We start from the raw sequence: 21345 nt of genomic DNA on the forward strand, positions 1-21345 counted from the left end.
CGTTGTTACACAAAATTGGAATTAAAACGCAAAACATTTAGAAACAAAAATAAAATGTAATTAAAAAAAAAAAACTATAAAAACGTTAGATTAAAAATAAATACGATTTTATTGAAATTAATGAAAGTATTAAAATCAGTGTAACGTAATAAGATTAAACTTAGTAAATACATCAATAGATTAAAATAAAATAAAATTCTTAAAATAAATGAAATATAATTTAAATAAATAAATAACAAATGTATCTATTTGATCAAAATGTTTTTAATTAAAAATAAATACATTAAATTTGCATCTGCGAAATTACAGTGAGTAAAAAAACAATGATGTAATGTAGGCTAATAAAAACTAAATAGTTTACACATTTGATTACATAAATTTCTCACAGTATTAATTGGGTCTTCTTTATACATAAAAATAGCCTGTATAGCTATCTTTTCAATCTTAGGATGTGGATCATATTTTGGGGGTCAGTGCCATCTAAAACTTTGAAAAGAACTAGCCTAGTGCATATTGTTTTGCATATGTTTTTAAAATAGTATATCGTATACTCAAAATGTACAAAAAGTTAGTACGGGTTGTATAGTGTACACTATGGAAGTGCATACTAAGTCATAATTTTGACTTTTTATGACATAATTATGGTTGGTAAGGGGTGTATAGTGTACACTATGGAAGCGCATACTAAGTAATAATTTAGTTTTTTTTATATAATTATGACAAGCTAAATTATGACTAGTCATATGACTAAATCATAATAATAATGACATAAAAAGTCGAAATTATGACTTTCTCTTGATATTTTTCATAATTTCGATTTTGTTTACCTGTCAAATTGTCCTCTTTTTATGTCATTATTATGATTTACAAAAATCACGATTTATTTATTTTTGCTTATGCGGCGGAAATGGTCTTCCATAGTGCAGTGTGCATACTAGATTGCAGTACGCAAATATGAGCTCGTGCCCCGGATGTTGATTGAGCGAGCGCATGTCAGTTGTTGTGGTTCAGCTGGTTATGGGGGACTTTTAGGTTTATTCTAGCAGTGTTCACGTTATTTGTCCGCCACATGTGCGCAGAACAGCAGCATGTCGATGGACATCACATTCCTCGGGACGGGATCCGCATACCCGTCTCCTCACCGCGGCGCGTCTGCGCTCGTGCTGCGCACTGAAGGGGAGAGCTGGCTGTTTGACTGTGGAGAGGGAACACAGACTCAGTTCATGAGGAGCTCGCTCAAAGCAAGTCAGTCACACACTCATCTGCTCGTCTGCCTACTTTACGGCGGTTTTAGGTCCATTTTGAAGTGTTTCATGTTTATATTGTTTACATGTTGTATGACATGTTGGAGATTCATGAATGAAATACGGATTTTAAAATAAACAGAAAGAAATATTAAATTATTTTATGCAAATAGGAAATATTTTATGGCTATCAAGCTTTTTTCTCTCTCAATGTCACATTATTTTCATGAGTTGAGAAAATAGTCTCAAGTCACAGTTGAGAAACAAAGCCCATTCTAGTAAATGCTGCATTATAGTTATGAACAAATTTAGACAGAAAATGTTCAATTGTCATGAAAATGTTCTTTTTTTCCTCGATATGCTCGAAAACTCGATATGCTTTATTGGAATAAATAAACATAGTTTGGGGAATAAATAGTGCATAGTTTGGGGTCTGTACTTTTTTACTGTTTTTGAAAGAAGTCTCATGCTCAGACTTAATCTGATAAAAAATACAGAAATAATAGTAATATTTGAAAATATTATTACAATTTCAATAGAAACTGTTTTCTATTTGAATATATTTTAATTTGTGATGCAAAGCTGAATTTTCAGCATCATTACTCCAGTCTTCAGTGTCACATGATCCTTCAAAAATCATTCTAATATGATGATTTGCTGCTCAAGAAACATTTCTTATTACTATCAGTTCAAAACCGTTATGTTGCTGCTTCATATTTCTTTTTGAAAACTGTGATGCCTTTTTGGAATAGAAAGTACAAAGCATTTATTTGAGATAAAAGTTTGAATTCCTCCTTTTAATTTCTTTCAGGCAAAATCACCAAAGTGTTCATATCTCACCTGCACGGTGACCATCTGTTCGGTCTCCCTGGTTTGCTGTGCACCGTCAGCCTGAACTCCAACCCTCAGCCGGATCAGCCTGTGCCCTGTGTGGACGTCTACGGCCCGCGAGGGTTACGGCACTTCGTTCGTGTGGCGTTAGAGCTGTCCGGCTCTCAGCTGCTGTTCCCGTACGCAGTGCATGAGCTGGAGCCGTCGGACGAGCAGTGTCCCGTGGAGGGGCGTCTCAGTCCCGCGCTGACCTCCAGCGGTGATGCGCTTCACCCACAGGAGCGTCCCGGCAGGACCGTACGCCTGGACCCGCACACTGACTGCTATGACCTCGTTGATGACAAGCGGTTTGTGGTTAAAGCGTTTAAGCTGTATCACAGAGTCCCATCGTTCGGGTTCTCGGTGGAGGAACGAGAACGTCCGGGACGGTTGAACACAGACCTGTTGAAAGAACTAGGTAACCTGTTAAATCTTCCAGAGTGAACCCTTTTAACACTGTTATGACACGTTCCACAGTTTTCAACATCGCAAATCTTGTACAGTTTTTCACAGGCCCTGTTTACACCTAGTATTAAGATGCGTTTTGGTCGATCGGATCAGAAGTAGAGGAGGGAGACACATTCCTGTTTACACCTGGTGTTTTAATCCGTCTCTTTTGTCCACTTTCAAACACTTCTGTCCTGATTTCTTCAAGGGGAGAGTCTATGGGTGGGTAAATGTTTGGGTTTATTCAGACCTTTCGATCTAATGGACAAAATAAGCTGAATTTACAGAGAAAAACACACAGAGAACATCAAGTTTAGTTTCTGCTCTGACAGACACAAGACCAGCCGAACGCTGTGAGTTTGTGTTAGAAATCAGGAATGGTGAGAGAACATTGAGCTTGGGATGTTTTTCCTCTTCAAACCAAACTTGTGTCTTCAGCCGACAGTTTAAATCCCGTCTGGCTAGAGCTCTTATTCAATAGATCAGTAGACGGAGAGTAGACAGTCTTTTGTGTCTGTTTGAACACACTCGACCACATGAGTGTTTACACTACTAAAGCAATCCGGTTGAATGTGTTTTCAACTTCCTCTGGAAGAGGGCAAAAGTGGACAAGCTCAAAACGCTTTTGACCCCGTTTACTCCTGTATTTAGTGTCGTCCACTTGTGATCCGACCGACCAAAACGCATCTTAACACCAGATGTGAACAGAGCCACAACTGAATACACAATTATACACATTTATGTGTATCAACACCCGGGTGATGACGGCGTAAATGACTGGTCATATAGAGCATATCAAGCCAGAATGTGTATCCATCGACAGAAAAATACATTAGCCTAACTCTGTCTGTCTGTTTTATTTATTTTTAATAAACCATATTATAGATGCGTCGTCATATTTGAGAAATCGTGGTGCGAGTGCGTGCCGAACCGTGGGTGAAGAACAGTACTGTTTGATGTTTATTTGATTTTTATACAGAGAACTGTTTAATATATTGCTCTGTGATAATATAGTTTATCTATTTTTGATGATATATGGCAAATCTCAACTGCTTGATTCTTATAGTACATCTGGCTATCACATAATGTCAGTAATTAAGTATTTTACTACATTGATTGAACTGTAAGATTGTATTTCTCATTATCTTTTTCTTTTTTGTGTAGGTTTGAAACCGGGACCTCTGTACGGCCGTCTGAAGAACGGAGAGTCTGTGACTCTAGATAGTGGACGTGTGTTGACCGCCAGCGAGGTGCTGGAGCCGGCGCTGAAGGGCCGTAAGGTGTGTGTTTTCGGGGACTGCAGCGGGGCGCTGGGCGAGGGCTTCAGGAGAGTGTGTCAGGGGGCAGACGTGCTGGTGCACGAGGCCACGCTGGAGGACGGGCAGCACGAGAAGGCAGTGGATCACGGACACAGCACTCCCAGTATGGCCGCCGCGGTGGCGCTCGCGTGCGGGGCACACACACTCGTTCTGCACCACTTCAGTCAACGCTACAAACCCGAAGCGCTGCGGCGGGACGGAGACGACGACGTGACGGAGCTCAAGAGACAAGCTGAGCTCGTGCTGCAGGGGTCAAGCACTGAGGTCATCCTCGCTGAAGACTTTCTCACGCTGCCGGTCGCACTCAAAAAGAGTCTGATGCATTAGTTACTCTGGATGCAATTTCCAATGGTTTATATTTTAATATAAGGAAATTTTTAATAAAGTCTGTCATTTTTCCACTGTTTTTGACTCAGAGGTGAATTCATGATGAATGCGTATGTGTATATGCGTGTGGATGTCCATGAGCAGGTGAGATTTAAACATGTTTAATCATTGTTAATCATTTTATTTTCAAAAACAGACACTTGACCAGTGGACTGAGGTTGGTAAGGCTTTACTTGACTTTATTCGGCCTGATCTACAGTAGTCGACATCTGAAGTGGATCAAAACCTTTCATCAAAGTTATACATGGATTTTGAACAATACCCGTTCTTGTCTTAGGACAACTTTGATGAACTTTTTTGATCCACTTCAAATGTGGACTACTGTATTATAATGACATGCATGAACTGTTTGTGTGTTCTGTGGGCATGATGATGATGATGATATTAACCCTATAAAGCCTAGTATATCATGTTTGATACATGAGCCTATAAACATCCAAACATGTTGTACACAATTTACTAATGCTTTCTGTTGTCTGATTGATAGTTTATAGTTTTTTTAGCACGTAAAAGGCCTTTTAGTGTAATTTTAAAAGTGTCCCACTTCAAGTTGTGGTTCACTTGTCTTTTTACTGTGAAATATGTTATGATTTTTATAATGTTAACGGAATAACTTTTATATTGTTAGTAATATTTCAAGATGAACACTGAAGCAACTTCGGTTTACTTGATCACCCATACATCATTATTCATGTTAAAATGTGAATATCAAATATGATCATCAGGCTTTTGAGAAATGTTTATTTGTTCATCTCTCAGTCATTATTGTATTATGTTTAGCTCCCACAATAAAAAGCTAAAGAGCTTGATCATTAAACTAAGCATTTAAATATCATCTTAATACGACATATATAAAGTGACGACTGATATTTCTATGCATTTTATGTAAGTGTATGCTATAGACCTTATTCACAGCAGCGCCATCTTTGATTCTTAATGGGAATGAAAGCGAGGCTTCCGTGCTTCTCTTCAATGGGCTGTACTGTTATTTAATGTGTTTTTGGATTGTTTTGCTCATGAAACACTGGAAAAATATCTTCCCAAGAAATTTCAGTTGACAAAAAATTGTATGTAATCTAGGAGCTTTATACAGCTTTTTAGAGCGGATGCCATTGGAAACAAGGCAAGACTATCGCTCACAGCCTCACTTGTCATGGCGCTGCTCTGAATAAGGTCTACACTGTTGTAAAGATCTCACTGATTTACATTAAAAGCTATCAGAACCTCATCTTACTTTTTTTGGACTTATAAATAACAACATTTGCACCAAATTGCATATTTTTACTCCATTTTGGGCCTCTGAATTTGAGTATGAGATGCATATTCTCACTATAAATTCTCTTATATTGTCAAAAGGTTCAATATTCTATTCTGATTTTTTTAAAACTATTTTAAGTATTATGTATGTCGTGTGTCATGCCTGATATGGTAAACAGTAAGTAAAACATGCAATTTCTGTGTCATTAGCTGCACTAAAGAAAATAGCAAGTCAGTTGTTTTTAATGAAGTTCCAAACACTTGAAGGTTGTTCTCTAAATTCACACTGTATCTTGATCCATGTCATGTCACACAAACAGGTTTGCAACTTCATTTGGTGCTGCTACTGGTGCAGAAATGGCAATCGTTTATACAGAAATGGACGTTCAGGAGTAGGACTGATTATGCCTATCTATCATACAGGTTTAAAGACAAAAGACTAAAAGAAATCCTGGTCCAGTAGTGTCTTAAATGATGATCAGAACACAAGTGGAGTGCTTATCGCACAGTATAATGTATACTGTGCATAGTGCATACTATTTTAAAATCATGTGAAACAGTATGCAATATATAATAGGAGCTTCAAACAATTGTATGCTGGAACTTGTCACATAATTTAGTTGGGTCAAAAACTGAGTGAAGGTTCTTGTAAAAATTGCTGCAGATAATGCTTCTAACTCGTTCTTCACAATCAAATCAAATGCATTGCATTATTTACAAGCAGTGTGCAAATGTAAGTCTTCCAGGAGTTCTGTGCATACAGAATAAGTGCATACTGTGTACAGTATACTACATTTACTGAAGAAAGTAGGACTGGATGCTATTGAGAACTTAGTGTTAGAACTTTTTGTGCAACCAAGTTGAGTTTAGTAAGATTAAGTATTGTGCTAGTAGTATATAACATATTAAGTTTTATTACACATATTACACTAGTAGTTTTCAGTCATGAAGCAAGAAGAGCATCTGTGTGGGCGGGGCTTGTTTACGCTCGTCACTCGAGCGTTGATGACATCACTGAGCTTACGTAGAGACAATGTCCCTGTCGTTGCTACATGAATCGTAAGTGTTTCTGTTGATATTTTCTTATTTTATTTGTAATATCTAGCTAATATTTTACTATAGCACTCGTGGAGATACTTTATTTGTCCATTCCCCACATATTTGAGGAGTATCTGTTAGCCAGTTAGCTCGTTAGCTTCATAGTGAGATCAGTTGTATTGTCATAGTGAACTGTGATTTATTATTATTCACGTTCACATATTTGACTGTTACAGTAATTAAGTGTAATGATGTGCTTTTGATGAGTTTAGAATTTATTAATAGATCAGTATGAGTTCATCACTGTGTTTGACAGAGAACATAAATGTTAATTCAACTGATTAATCAGTATCGTTTTGGTATTTTGAGCGTATGCATACACACACACACACACACACACATATGCATGTATATACACATACATACGCACAATAATTATGTTTGTCAATGTAAATGCAGTGTAATGTGCTTTATAGGCATGACACATAATTGTATGTTTATTTTATAAAGCACAGTGTAAAAATAATTAATACTAAAGTGACGTATGTCAAAGTGAAACCGCTTCATGAACAAGGAAAAATGTAGGGTGGGACTTTTCCAGTCAGGAATTGATTGGATCGTTGACGTTTACTATTGCTGATGTGATGTGAGTGACAGGTTGTCACATCAAGAGGGACGGAAAGTTGTTTTGATTAAAGGGCACATGATTAAATATATATATATATATCAATACTGCAATGTGCTATAAAAAAAAGAAAGGAATGGTCAGATTTTGTTTCATGGTGAATAAGTCGTGCTGACAGTCTCTCTGTGTGTTTTAGGACAGCGTGGATCACGTCTCAACATCAAGGTGTGAAGACAGGAGCTCGAGAGGTTTGAAGGACGTGAGTGTATTCCAGCATCATGTCCATCTCCAGCACACCCACCAGTAATGACGCCTGTCTGAGCATCGTCCACAGTCTCATGTGCCATCGACAGGGAGGAGAGAGCGAGACTTTCGCCAAACGAGCGATAGAAAGTTTGGTGAAGAAGCTGAAAGAGAAGAAAGATGAGTTAGACTCACTGATCACTGCCATCACTACGAACGGAGCTCATCCCAGTAAATGTGTGACGATACAGCGCACGCTAGACGGGAGACTGCAGGTCTGTTTCTCCAGAACAATACACCATTTTACGCTCTTAAGTTAATCTTGGATGTTAGAAAAGGAAGTTACTTGTATGAGACTCTGTGCTACATCTTATCTTCAGGTGGCCGGTCGTAAAGGGTTTCCTCATGTCATATACACACGGCTGTGGCGATGGCCCGATCTGCACAAGAACGAGCTGAAGCACGTGAAGTACTGCCAGTTTGCCTTTGACCTGAAATGCGACAATGTGTGTGTGAACCCATATCACTATGAGAGGGTCGTGTCTCCAAGCATCGGTGAATTATTTTCTGTTGTCTTGCTGTGATTTGAAACTTTGTCATGGTAAACATTTGTTTCCAGTGCCCATGTTCATGTCATATTCTTATTATTTCTAATAATGTATGGTCTCTTTCTGTCTTGTCATTTTCAGATCTGTCTGTCCTGACTCTGGGCGGTCCAGGTAAGGGTGCACTTTTATAGACTACTAATACATTTTCAAATTAAGGTTTTTATTTGTTAACCATAGTTAATGCACTATGAAACTAACATGAATGATCAAGGTGCAATTTTTTATCCAGTATCAATTTTAAAAACTATCGGTTGATTAATCGGTTATCGGCAAGTATGGCCCAACCTAGCTATCGTAATCGGTAAAATCCACTATCGGTCGACCTCTACTACTATATGTGTATATATATATATATATATATATATATATATATACAGTATATATATTATTTTTATTTTTTTTGTATAAGTTGTAAAATAATATTAAACTGTAATTAAACACTACCATTCAAAAGTGAAAGAAAGACAGACATTTGTAATGTTACAAAAAAAGTCTCAATTCTGTTCTTTTGAACTTTCTATTCATCAAAGAATCCTGAAAAAACGGTTTCCACAAAAATATTAAGCAGCAAAAACTGTTTTCAAAATTTATGATAATATATTAAAATAAAAAAGTTATGTTAAATTGCACTAATTTTTCACAATATTACAGTTTTTACTGTATTTTCGATAAAATAAATGCAGCCTTGTTGAGCATAAGAGGCTTTTTTCACAGATTTAAACCGACCCCAGTCTCTCTCATATCACTCCACACTCTATTTCTTCTGGCGTAGTTAAATAATTTAAACTCAAATCAATATTTCATGTCCATTTATGTACTTTATTTTCTAAGTAGCTGTGAAATAAGCAGGATAATTCATGTTTTGTTTCCTAATGGTATTTTATCCATTGCAGATTAGTGAAGTCATTTTTCACATTGATGTGTAGGTCCGAGTGGAGAGCTCGTGGTGAAGAATGAGTTTGAGGGTCAGCCGTCACATTCGTCTGCTGATGGAGGTCATAGTATTCAAACCATCCAACACACTGCCACTTCCTCTGCTCCACCTGACGCTTTCAACAGCCCCGCCCTCCTGCCCCCAGCTGACTCCACAAGCTCCGCCTCCACCTCTGCATTCACCAGTATGGCTGCCGGTCCAACCAGTAAGGCGTTATTTCATCCTTTTGTGCAACCAGCGGCCACTTTGTTAATTGGTTTTATGAACAAAGAAAAGTCATCATAACAGTAACAAAGCATAGATAAATGCCATGTGTAATGATATATTTTTATGACCGTATGATATCTGTGTGTTTTCCTCCATTAGATGCCCCCAGCTCATGGCCCAGAGGAAGTAGTTTCCCCCCCAGCATCCCCCATCAGAACGGGCACCTGCAGCACCACCCTCCTCTGCCTCACACGGGCCAGTACTGTGAGTGACTGACTACATCACTGTCTGCTTTGCTCTCATTAAAGGAGAACTCCGGTCAATTTTAACATTGAGCTCATTTTTTTGTACATTTGGAGTGCTGTCAATACAGAGAACAATGACAAAAATCGGTGTTGCCTACACCGAGTTATTCTATTTTTAAAATTTGCACCCTGTTGACTTCAATGGGGCAAGTTTTAAACCTGCTTTTAGCCTCTTAACATCCTTGATGTGTCATTACAAGTGCACAGAAAATGTGAGTGATTCCTTCAGAGTGAACACGGTGAATCTGAGTTCACGCGCGTGATCATAGGTACTAAACCTATGCGCGTGAACTCGGCAATGGACTACTTTGGACTTCACCCGAAAACAGGATGTAAATACAGGTATGAGCGCTGGCTGAAATAACATCATTTTTATACATATCTTTCACATCTACTGCAGTCAGATCCACTCGTGTTCACTCTGAAGGAATCACTCACATTTTCTGTGCACTTGTTAAGAGGCTAAAAGCAGGTTTAGTACTTGCCCCATTGAAGTCAACAGGGTGCAAATTTTAAAAATAGAATAACTCGTTGTTGGCAACACCGATTTTTGTCGTTGTTCTCTGTATTGACAGCACTCCAAATGTACAAAAAAATGAGCTCAATGTTAAAATTGACCGGAGTTCTCCTTTAAGGGGGCTTTCACACCGGGCACGTTTGCTGCGCCTCGCAGCGTTGGTCTGGTTTACACACACTCGATTCTATCGAACCTTGTTCATTTGTGTTCATCTAACGTCAGCACAAATCAAGCATAGCGTCAGTTCTGGCAGGTCAGCTGACTCTCAGCTCATCCACGTGTTCCTATAGGAATATGACGCCTATCAGTGCATCCTCATATTAGGGGTGGAACGGTACACAGAAGTCACGGTTCGGTTCATACCTCGGTTCAGACATCACGGTTCGGTATGAGTTCGGTACAATGAAGGGAAAAGCAAAACAAAAATGCAGAAGGCTTCTGCATGTCTCAAGCTATACCACCAAAGGAAAATAAATTACTTAAGCCTTGTATTTTTTAAATAAGTTTTATTAATAAAGTAAAGGCATAGAACCAGTTTATTTGTAGTGCACTGACAATAGTTTTATATAATTCATTTATTAATTAAATTAATAAAAAGACAAAAAGACCTTGTTTGGTAATTGTACCTGAATGAATTGAAAATGAATTTGCTACATTTCAGATTAATATATTTGTTTTCCTTAAAAATTTAATTAACAGTAACTTAAACACTTTGCAGTTTGAATGATGTCCTGTATAAACAAAATGCTGGAGTATGTTTTTATGTCTTCACTGTTCGATCGCGCCTCACACACACACACACACACACACACACACACACACACACACACGCGCGCGCGTGCACACAAATATAAGTAAACACTTTGCGCCTTTTCGATCGCGCCCGCGCCTCTCTCTCTCACACACGCGTATCTAACAGTTGTTCCCCATTTCATTAATTCATTTGCACGCAAGTTTTATTTATTTTTATACCGCCATCTTCTGGTTAGACATGGGAATTTATTCGGCATGAGCCTCACACTGCATTATGGGCATTCTCTATCCGTTGAGCATTCATCAGTTGTACACTTGTAATTGCGGTGCATTATGGGATTGAATGAGTGCACTCTACTATGTATTCGGACACCTCTACAAATGGCTGTCAGATGTCCTCCTTCAGGCAGTTTCGGTGCAAAATGACCACTTTCACATGACCAATTTTTCATGCAAACCACATCCTGTTTCGAACTAAACTGGCAGTGTGAAGCACCCTAAATGTTTTTCTTTTTCTGTCTTCCTCAGGGTCAGTCCACAATGAGCTGGCGTTCCAGCCGCCCATATCCACACATCCAAGTAAGGAATAAAACAGGCTGCTCTCCAATTCACAAACTATAGAAACTGGACTGTATGTGAGATAAGGATTAGGGTTATTATCGTTAACTTAAACTGCTTAAACTTAAAGCATTGAAAACTTATTTTGTTCATTGAAATAAAGATGAAATAAAACAAAATAGAAATATTAGATGAAAAACTTATTGCGGTTAGTTGGAAAGGGAAACATTTCTAATTTAAGTTTAGCAGGAAAATCACTGGACATTAATTAAATACAACTGAACTATAGCTAAAACTAAAATAAAAATGAAGTAAACCAAAATATTCTACAAGTAGAAATATTATATAAAACTAAAAGAAATGACAAAAAAAATTTTTTTTAATAAAAACAGAAAATATAAATATAAAAGCTAATTCAAATAATTCCTTTGTACTTGTAGTATGTATGGATAAAAAGTGTGTATCTGTAGATAAATGATGGGCTAATATTACCCACAACCCCTTGCAGTACAGAGGTGGAGGACTTCATTTTACCAGTACTTCATCACCTTGTCGTCTCTAGTTGAGCTACAGCAAAACTGTAGTATGGCTACCGTAATGTCCTCTTACATACAGCAGTGTATTTACTTTCCCATCGTCAGTGAAGTGATCAAAATATTATGCAGCCATGGTTTAACATTTATAGTATTTTAAATATGCATAATTCAGAACTCATATTATACTGTTTCTCTTTGTGTTTCTCTCAGCTCCGGATTACTGGTGCTCGATTGCATACTTTGAGATGGACATTCAGGTGGGCGAGACGTTTAAGGTGCCCTCCAACTGTCCCGTCGTAACGGTGGACGGTTATGTGGACCCTTCAGGCGGAGATCGCTTCTGTCTCGGCCAGCTGAGTAACGTCCATCGCACCGAGGCCATCGAGAGAGCCAGGTATTGCTTTACATCACGTGTTGCTGGGGTTAACTAATGAACAAAATACATTTGATTAAAGTAAAACATTTGATTTAAATAAATAATACGTTAACACATTTCATAAAAAAATGGATAAAAAAAAAAACTTGATTTAAATAAAAATGTAACAATTAATACAATTAATGGTTAAAAATAAATCAATTAAAATAAATAAAACTTGATTTAAATAAATAAAAATTAGTTATTAAAAATGTAAAAATAAATAAATAAAAATAGGATTAAACTAAAATAAATAAATAAATTGATTAAAATAAATAAAAAATATACATTTGATTCAAATAATTTACTAATATTAGTACAATTTAAATTAATACAATTAATGGTTAAAAATAAATCAATTAAAATAAATAAAACTTGATTTAAATAAATAAAAATTAGTTATTAAAAATGTAAAAATAAATAAATAAAAATAGGATTAAACTAAAATAAATAAATAAATTGATTAAAATAAATAAAAAATATACATTTGATTCAAATAATTTACTAATATTAGTACAATTTAAATTAATACAATTAATGGTTAAAAATAAATCAATTAAAATAAATAAAACTTGATTTAAATAAATAAAAATTAGTTATTAAAAATGTAAAAATATATAAATAAAAATAGGATTAAACTAAAATAAATAAATAAATTGATTAAAATAAATAAAAAATATACATTTGATTCAAATAATTTACTAATATTAGTACAATTTAAATTAATACAATTAATGGTTAAAAATAAATCAATTAAAATAAATAAAACTTGATTTAAATAAATAAAAATTAGTTATTAAAAATGTAAAAATATATAAATAAAAATAGGATTAAACTAAAATAAATAAATAAATTGATTAAAATAAATAAAAAATATACATTTGATTCAAATAATTTACTAATATTAGTACAATTTAAATTAATACAATTAATGGTTAAAAATAAATCAATTAAAATAAATAAAACTTGATTTAAATAAATAAAAATTAGTTATTAAAAATGTAAAAATATATAAATAAAAATAGGATTAAACTAAAATAAATAAATAAATTGATTAAAATAAATAAAAAATATACATTTGATTCAAATAATTTACTAATATTAGTACAATTTAAATTAATACAATTAATGGTTAAAAATAAATCAATTAAAATAAATAAAACTTGATTTAAATAAATAAAAATTAGTTATTAAAAATGTAAAAATATATAAATAAAAATAGGATTAAACTAAAATAAATAAATAAATTGATTAAAATAAATAAAAAATATACATTTGATTCAAATAATTTACTAATATTAGTACAATTTAAATTAATACAATTAATGGTTAAAAATAAATCAATTAAAATAAATAAAACTTGATTTAAATAAGTAAAAATTAGTTATTAAAAATGTAAAAATAAATAAATAAAAAATATACATTTGATTCAAATAATTTGCTAAAAATAAATAACTGAATAAAAGTGTGGTTATTTTTTGTTTAATTATTCGTATTATTGTATTATTTTGTTTCTGTTTAAGTGAAAATAATAATTAAAAAATATGGAATTTAATTAAAAATTCTAATATTAATACATTTATACAATAAAAATCGAATTTAATAATTAATAACATTTATTATACATTTCCTTTTATTAAATATTATTAAATTAATTTAATAATAATAAATAAATAATTTGTAAAAAGCATTTTCAGTTTTCAGTCAAGTGCATCCAGAGTTTTCTGTTTCGGCCCAGAATTTTAATTTCAGTGCATCCCTACTTTAAACATAAAATATGGTTGTGATACTGATATTTGACTTTTAATTGGAACAGAAAAATGACTTTTTGTTCCTTCATTGTACCTAGTCCTGCAGCTCTGGCTTATTTGTTTCATCGTTACCCATGATTCTCCCTTCTTAACTGCAGACAAGTCAAGCTCTCTCTGTTGTTGTCTCCTCCAGGCTTCATATCGGTAAAGGTGTTCAGCTGGAGTGTAAAGGAGAGGGTGACGTGTGGGTGCGCTGCCTCAGTGATCACGCTGTGTTTGTTCAGAGTTATTATCTGGACCGCGAGGCTGGACGAGCTCCGGGTGACGCCGTCCACAAAATCTACCCCAGTGCCTACATCAAGGTAACACAACCACGTGTTATTTAGCCTTCACAAATAAACTATATTAACTTCTTGACACATAGCACCATGCTAATATGCTGGCATTGTTTTAAAGTAGCATGGTAATACTATGGTGTGTGAGGAAGCTACTCTTGATTTAAAGTAGACAAACTCCAGTCAAGCTTCACTTATTTTTAGAGGTAGCCATGCTAATAGTTAGCAAAGTCTTTAGATTCACAAAGACATGCACTCATATCACTTATAAGAAACAACATTTTTATGTGACAGACAGTTCATGTCAGATGTCGTTGCTGATTTGAAATACGTTATTTAAAGGGATGGTTTGGAGTAATTTCAACCTAGGGTCCTTTGCACCATGACCTTGAGCCAAACACCCCCCCAGACGCCTTTTTCCCCTTGGTCGAACATTATTAAAGTTAGAGCTTATTCAGAGATATCAGCCGGATGGTTTAGTGCAGGCGCTAATGGATCCAAGTTTGTATCTCGTAAATTACCCCACTAATAATGCCCAGAATGATACCAAACTTCTACAGTAGGACAAATAGGTTCTGTACTCATAAAACGAGGCATTGGAAAGTTTGTAAGTACATCAGGAGTTTATTTAAATAACACTTGCCTGACGGCTAATGCTACCGCTAACCCGGACGTCGAGGTCACTTCCGTGATTTGGGAAAAGCACGTAAAAGTCCTGGCAGAAAGCGATGCATAAGGGTGTAGTGTAACGACGCCCAGTTCCAGGAATGCACTAATATTTTGTTGTTAGTATCAGTTTGCAACAATTATTAGTTAACACCAAGTTGTCAACACTTCAGAAAAAAATTATAAAAAAATGCATCACAACAGCAGCATTTGACTGAATATTTCACTATGAATTTGTGTAAATTAATTTATGCCGCCCATGCACCACATTTAAAAAGTCATCTTTTGTCGTAGTGTTTGTCGTTTCAGTGCAGTGTAACTGACAAGTGTGCATCCTATGTGATGTCATGTCCTTTACATGGCTGACTAACACAAGATGCACGTCAGCAGGAACAGCGGATGCATAAGATGTCCAGCCAGTGCTGAAAGCCTCCGGTTTAATGTGTGTGTTGTGTGTGCAGGTGTTTGACCTGCGTCAGTGTCACCGGCAGATGCAGCAGCAGGCGGCCACGGCTCAGGCTGCGGCGTCTGCACAGGCGGCTGCGGTGGCGGGGAACATCCCGGGACCCGGCTCTGTGGGGGGCATCGCCCCTGCTATCAGTGAGGCCCTCATCTGTTTTCTGACATCATTATGCCTGGTTCAGAATACACCATATTTTTAGTCTGTTACGATAGTCACTGTGTCAGATTACATGATTTTGACTAAAATCTTGTTGTGTCGTGGACAAGAAACATGTCAGACTACACACTGCTTTCTGACCAGTCATCGAGTGCCGTCTCACACGCACACATATACACACGTACTCACTCACTCACTCACTCACTCACACACACACACACACACACACACACATTCTTGTACATCTATCTTTATGAGGACTTTCATTGACACAATGCAATCTCTAGCCGCTTACCCTAACCTAACCCATCACAACTAAGTGCCTAACCCGAACCCTGACCCTAAACCGACCCTTAACCTCATTATAACCTTATCCCTAAAACCAAGTCTTGACCCTCAAACAGGCCTTTAAAGGCTCCCAGAGAGTGAGGACCAGCCAAAATGTCCTCACTTTACTCTCTTCGTCCTCTTTCTCCAATGGTCTAAAACTCAAACTGGTCCTCACAAAGATAGTTGTACAAGTACACACACACACACACACACACACACACACACACACACTCACTGTCACTCACTCACGCACACACACACACTCACTCTCGCACACTCACTCACTCCTGCACACACACACACACTCACTCACGCACACACACACTAGCTCACTCACTCACACACTCACTCGCGCACTCACACACACACACTCACTGTCACTCACTCACGCACACACACACTCACTCTCGCACACTCACTCACTCCCGCACACACACACACACACACACACACACACACACACACACACACACACTAGCTCACACACTCACTCACTCCCGCACACACACTCACTCCCGCACACACTCACTCACTCTTGACGGAACTCGTCATGGAGGACCTAAAAAAAAATGAAACATGCTAGTCTTTTTATCGTGATGATGTGAAGCATCGTAGACACGATGAAACGATCGAATCTTGCGTCCCGACGCCCGTTGACGTTTACGAACCCCCACGACACCTTACGTCAAACGGATCGTGCCAAAATCTGGCTAAAATCGTGTAATCTGAACCAGGCATAATTGAGGCCCAATCAGAGCTGCGTGTGGCAAACTGGACTATTAACTGAAAGATTATAATTTGTGGAATAATCCATAAAATCTTATTATTAGATAACTTATTCAGTGCCAGTTCTTTTTAAAAAAAATTATAGAATACTGGCATCAAATACTTTTCATAACATTCGGTTCTGTTAACACTCGTAACCAAATGAAATGATTTTCATGATGTTCAATTCTGATACGTTTTTTTTAATTTTTTTTAAATACTGAAACCAAATGTTATTCATTACGCTCTATGGAAGCTTGTTTCTGCCACTGAATAATAAAATAAACATTGCGAGTCACAATTCTGACTTTTTTTCTCAGAATTGCGAGATATAAACTCGCAATTGCGACTTTAATCACAAAATTCTGACTTTATAACTCGCAGTTGCAAGTTTGTATCTTGCAATTCTGAGTGATATCGCAATAGTGAGATAAAAAGTCGCAATTATCTTGAAAAAACTGTTTTTAAAACAAATACAAGAACCAAATGATTTTCATGACGTTTGGTGCCGGTAATATAATTTTTTAAATAAATACTGGACACAAATAGTTTTCATGACGTTTGGTTCTGTTAACAGTTCTTAAAAAAAATCAAATAAATACTGGCACCAAATATTTTTCATAACATTTTCAGTTTTCTTTTCTTTTTTTAATTCTGGAATCAAATGAAATGATTTTCATGACTCAATTCTTTTTACAGTTATTTCTTTTTCTTATTTTTTTTTTTAGAAAAAAACTGGAACCAAACGATTTTCATGACTTTTGTTAACGTTTATTTATGATGAATTTTTTTTTTTTTTTTTTAAATACTGGAACCAAATGAATTTCATGATGTTTTGTTCTTATTTTAAACAAAACTACTGGAACCAAATGATTTCCATGATATTCATTTCCATTAACATTTGTGATTTGACAAGTGATTTTCATGCCGTCCACCTCTCCTCAGGTCTGTCTGCTGCGGCAGGCATCGGTGTGGACGACCTGCGGCGTCTCTGCATTCTGCGCATGAGTTTCGTGAAGGGCTGGGGTCCTGATTACCCTCGCCAGAGCATCAAGGAGACCCCGTGCTGGATCGAGATCCACTTACACCGGGCCCTTCAGCTGTTGGACGAGGTCCTGCACACCATGCCTATAGCCGACCCGCAACCCCTGGACTGATGACCGGACATTCAGAACAGTGCATATAGCTCAAAATGACAAGATTGAAAACCAGCAATGGTACAAAACAACACTAGATCAAACAGAACTGTTCATCAGAACTTTTTTTAAACCTTCACTTTTGATGTTCACACAAGAAATGGACTCGTTTGGAGACGTTTAGAAATGATATCATATTGCATTTAATCCGGTGTCGTCTTGAGTTTAAATCAGTCGGATCTATACAGTGGCCACATACACACTGTAGCCAAATACAGATTAATCATGTTCTGTGCAACACAAGATGAACCATGTGCAAAAAAAAATATTTTTTATTTATACAACATAGTTTATGAAAAATTTACTCAGAAATTCATTCATGTTGTCATTCGTCATAGTTTGTAAAAACATTTTCCTTTATTGCATTGAATTGAAAGGTTTTTCAAACACAAAAAATTCAGAATATAAATTGTTGCATTCATAAATGACGGTTCATGAAAGTTTGTAAATTATTAAAGTCATTTATGCAAGAATGTTTTTTACCAACTATTTACTGATAAATTCTGGATTACGTAACTAAACAGCCGATGGTTCATAAAACTATTCCTCTGTAAACAATTTGTGTAAGAATGGTTTTATGACACAAAATTTGTTCTGCTCGTTTTGCATGAATGAGACCGTTCTCATATTTACAGAAGTTATACAGAAATTCGGGATTAAAATGTTTTTATAATGCAATTCATGAAATACATACATGAATATTATAGCTATTGCACAAAATTTTGTTCAGTTTGTGTTTGGCATTTCCATATCTTTGCGGTGAGTATGTGGCCAGAATATCGTCCTTTGTGTGTGTGTGTGTGTGTGTGTGTGTTGTGTATCTGTGTTTTAAATTGCTATGCAGTATTTTTTATAACACTAATGTCCACTCATTTATATCAAGCACTCGGTTACTTTATATCACTTGTAAATGTTGTTTTCCCTGAGCTTTTCTCGGTCTCAGTATGGCTGATTCTTTCAGAGAGCAGACAGAAACAGACTCATCTCGCTTCTAGACGTCTGTTTTACACCATTAGACAATATGAAGAAGTCCTGCACCAGTGTGTTCATGAAAAGTATTTTCTGGGTGCATAGAAACAAAATGAAGAATCCACATACCAAACAATTTCACGGTTCAAGATCGATTGAAAAGTAGTGTTTTACTGAAGATTAGCATATAAACAGAACACTGAAGTGAAGTTTTTAGGACTATCTCAGTGAACTTTGGTATTCTGTTGTCACTTTAAATGGGAATTTGCAGTAAACTAGATTTTGAACTTTGAATTTGTTTGGTGTGAAGATTTTTTTCTTTGCATTTTTTACACTTATTAGAAGACATGAAATATGATTTGTTTTAGAAATGCATTTTTTTCTTTGATATAAAACTCCATTTAGCTCAGGTGGTTTAGATATCCTGAATACTGAAAAACAGATTTTTTTTTGTACTAACCAGTTTTGTCTTGTCTTTTAATTGTATGCACATTTGTTCATCATTTTTCTTAGTGATGCATGATCATGTTGGCCTGTAATAATCAAACAGTTGGCAACAGTATTGAATCTGAAGGCGTATTCAGAATGGCATACTAATATTTTGGAGCATGCAGTAAGTATATTGTTATATATGTATATATATATATATATATATATATATATATATATATATATATATATGAACAATGCATAATGCTCTATTTGACTTTCTATTTTCAGTACGACTAAATATGGAAGTACCGAAGTAATATGAGCCATGATTTTCTCATTCTTGACTATTTCAGACTGCCAAAAATGAAATATATTATTACATAAAATAAGATGACAAATGCAACAATTGCATTAGTTTTTAAAATGATAATTGGATACCATTCGCTAAATTAAACATGTAGCTTGACTCAATTTGACAATTATATAACAAACTAACCCTCTGGTGCTCCTCGCATGCCAGTCAAAATTGATTGAAATTCCTGATGAAATGAATGCATTACATTATAGTTTGATGTTTTTTTATATATATATATATTGTATTTTTAGGGGATTTTATGGTATTTAATTGATTAACTTTTTGAGCATAGACCTGAAAATGAAATTTCCAGCTTAAACTCATAAATCTTGAATGCTGTGGAGCACAGACTTCAGTTTGGTCTCTTTAAAGAAGACACTTGGCAGATTATTGCTGAAGTGAAGTTTTAAAAAAGTGAACGTAAAAAAGTTGTAAGTTATATAATAATGCACAAAAATAAAATTTTCAAATTTTATATGAAATATATTTTACAAAACATGTTTAGGCTACTCTAAAACTGTGGGAAAATCAAAGCCATAAATCTAAACAAGTGGTGTTTCAAATTTGAGCTTGATACCTAAAAAAAAAAATTAGCTTTCAGTAAGATTTTGTTTGTGCGCACCAAACGTTTCCGCTAGATGAAATTCGTTTCCATGCGGCCATTTTTTGACTGCAGACAACACAAGTGTAACTATTTTAATCTTTACCAAGTTTCATACCATTCCGACAAAGTAAAACAACAACTGAAGAGCACCAGAGGGTTAAATGTTTAGCATTGTATATTACAAACCGTTTCACATATTTTACAAAACAAACAAGTATGCAGTGTGTAGTTTTCATGCTAGTGTCCCATTCTGAGTACAGCCTGTGTGTAAAGTTCAACCAGAGAGACAGTTGAAGTGTGTGTGTGTGTGTGTGTGTGTGAATGAGTGACTTGTTGAGCCTGGTTGACTTGTTCAGGTTGAAGGAGAAGATTTTCCAGTGTGTTTCTTCACTTATTAGTGTTTTTCAGTTAATGTTCTTTTGATATGTACATCAACATAATGACTTTATCTGATCAACAGAAGATTGATATCATCACCTTATGACTGAAACACTGTAGAATACCATCATTTTGATTACTTTCAATCATTAGTGTTATTCAACAATGAAAACTTTCTCTCTGAAACTATTAAATGTGACGATCTGCTTTGTATTTTTTTAACGTTTGGTTACTATATAAAATTGCATTTTTTTTTCCACTGTAGTCAAATTGATTAATAACTTGATCATAACAGAGCACTATACTAATGTATGAGAACTATACTAATGTTGAGCCCATAAAAATACAGATGAACCTGGCTGAAGATAAACTCAAATCACACAGAGCACTTCGGTAAGTGAGTTTAAAATGAAACAATTTATTAAGGAACTTTAATATCAGAAAAATAAAAATCTTAATTCTTTTTTACAGCAAATATATAATATCAGTGCTTTGGCCACAGGACAGTAAGGCCATATCATAAAATATATTTTTTAATTTGAATACAACTTATATGCCATCATGTCCCTGCATATGTGTATATACATAATAAAAGAACAATAAAATTATCAAATACAGAAACATTGTTGCAGTGTGATGGTAAAAATCCCTTAGATAAACAAAATTCCTAGTTGTGTTTAAC

At 35.4% G+C, this 21345-nt stretch overlaps 2 protein-coding genes across 2 annotated transcripts; both read left to right on the plus strand.

The window, feature by feature from the left end:
* Positions 1-929: 929 nt before the first annotated feature.
* On the plus strand, positions 930-5494 carry elac1 (elaC ribonuclease Z 1). The gene is made up of 3 exons (XM_081364837.1): positions 930-1245; positions 2056-2532; positions 3726-5494. The coding sequence occupies exons 1-3, from the start codon at positions 1089-1091 to the stop codon at positions 4205-4207; spliced, it is 1116 nt and encodes a 371-aa protein (XP_081220963.1). The 5' UTR covers positions 930-1088; the 3' UTR covers positions 4208-5494.
* Positions 5495-6514: 1020 nt separating this feature from the next.
* Positions 6515-19455, plus strand: smad4b (SMAD family member 4b). The gene is made up of 11 exons (XM_081366526.1): positions 6515-6583; positions 7384-7705; positions 7811-7985; positions 8120-8149; positions 8965-9177; positions 9339-9443; positions 11283-11333; positions 12059-12242; positions 14208-14376; positions 15477-15615; positions 17675-19455. Exons 2-11 carry the CDS (start codon positions 7466-7468, stop codon positions 17884-17886), a joined length of 1518 nt encoding a protein of 505 aa, XP_081222652.1. The 5' UTR covers positions 6515-6583; positions 7384-7465; the 3' UTR covers positions 17887-19455.
* The last annotated feature ends 1890 nt before the right edge of the window (positions 19456-21345 follow it).

Source organism: Scardinius erythrophthalmus, assembly GCF_964197995.2.
Source record: "Scardinius erythrophthalmus genome assembly, chromosome: 5".
Lineage (NCBI taxonomy): Eukaryota > Metazoa > Chordata > Actinopteri > Cypriniformes > Leuciscidae > Scardinius > Scardinius erythrophthalmus.

Coding starts and splice junctions, on each gene's coding strand:
- smad4b (XM_081366526.1), top strand. CDS start 7,466: ATGTCCATCTCCAGCACACCCACCAGTAATGACGCCTGTCTGAGCATC. Junction 9,444..11,282: donor GCCTCACACGGGCCAGTACT/GTGAGTGACTGA, acceptor TGTCTTCCTCAG/GGTCAGTCCACAATGAGCTG. Junction 15,616..17,674: donor GGGCATCGCCCCTGCTATCA/GTGAGGCCCTCA, acceptor ACCTCTCCTCAG/GTCTGTCTGCTGCGGCAGGC.
- elac1 (XM_081364837.1), top strand. CDS start 1,089: ATGTCGATGGACATCACATTCCTCGGGACGGGATCCGCATACCCGTCT. Junction 1,246..2,055: donor GAGGAGCTCGCTCAAAGCAA/GTCAGTCACACA, acceptor AATTTCTTTCAG/GCAAAATCACCAAAGTGTTC. Junction 2,533..3,725: donor AGACCTGTTGAAAGAACTAG/GTAACCTGTTAA, acceptor TTTTTTGTGTAG/GTTTGAAACCGGGACCTCTG.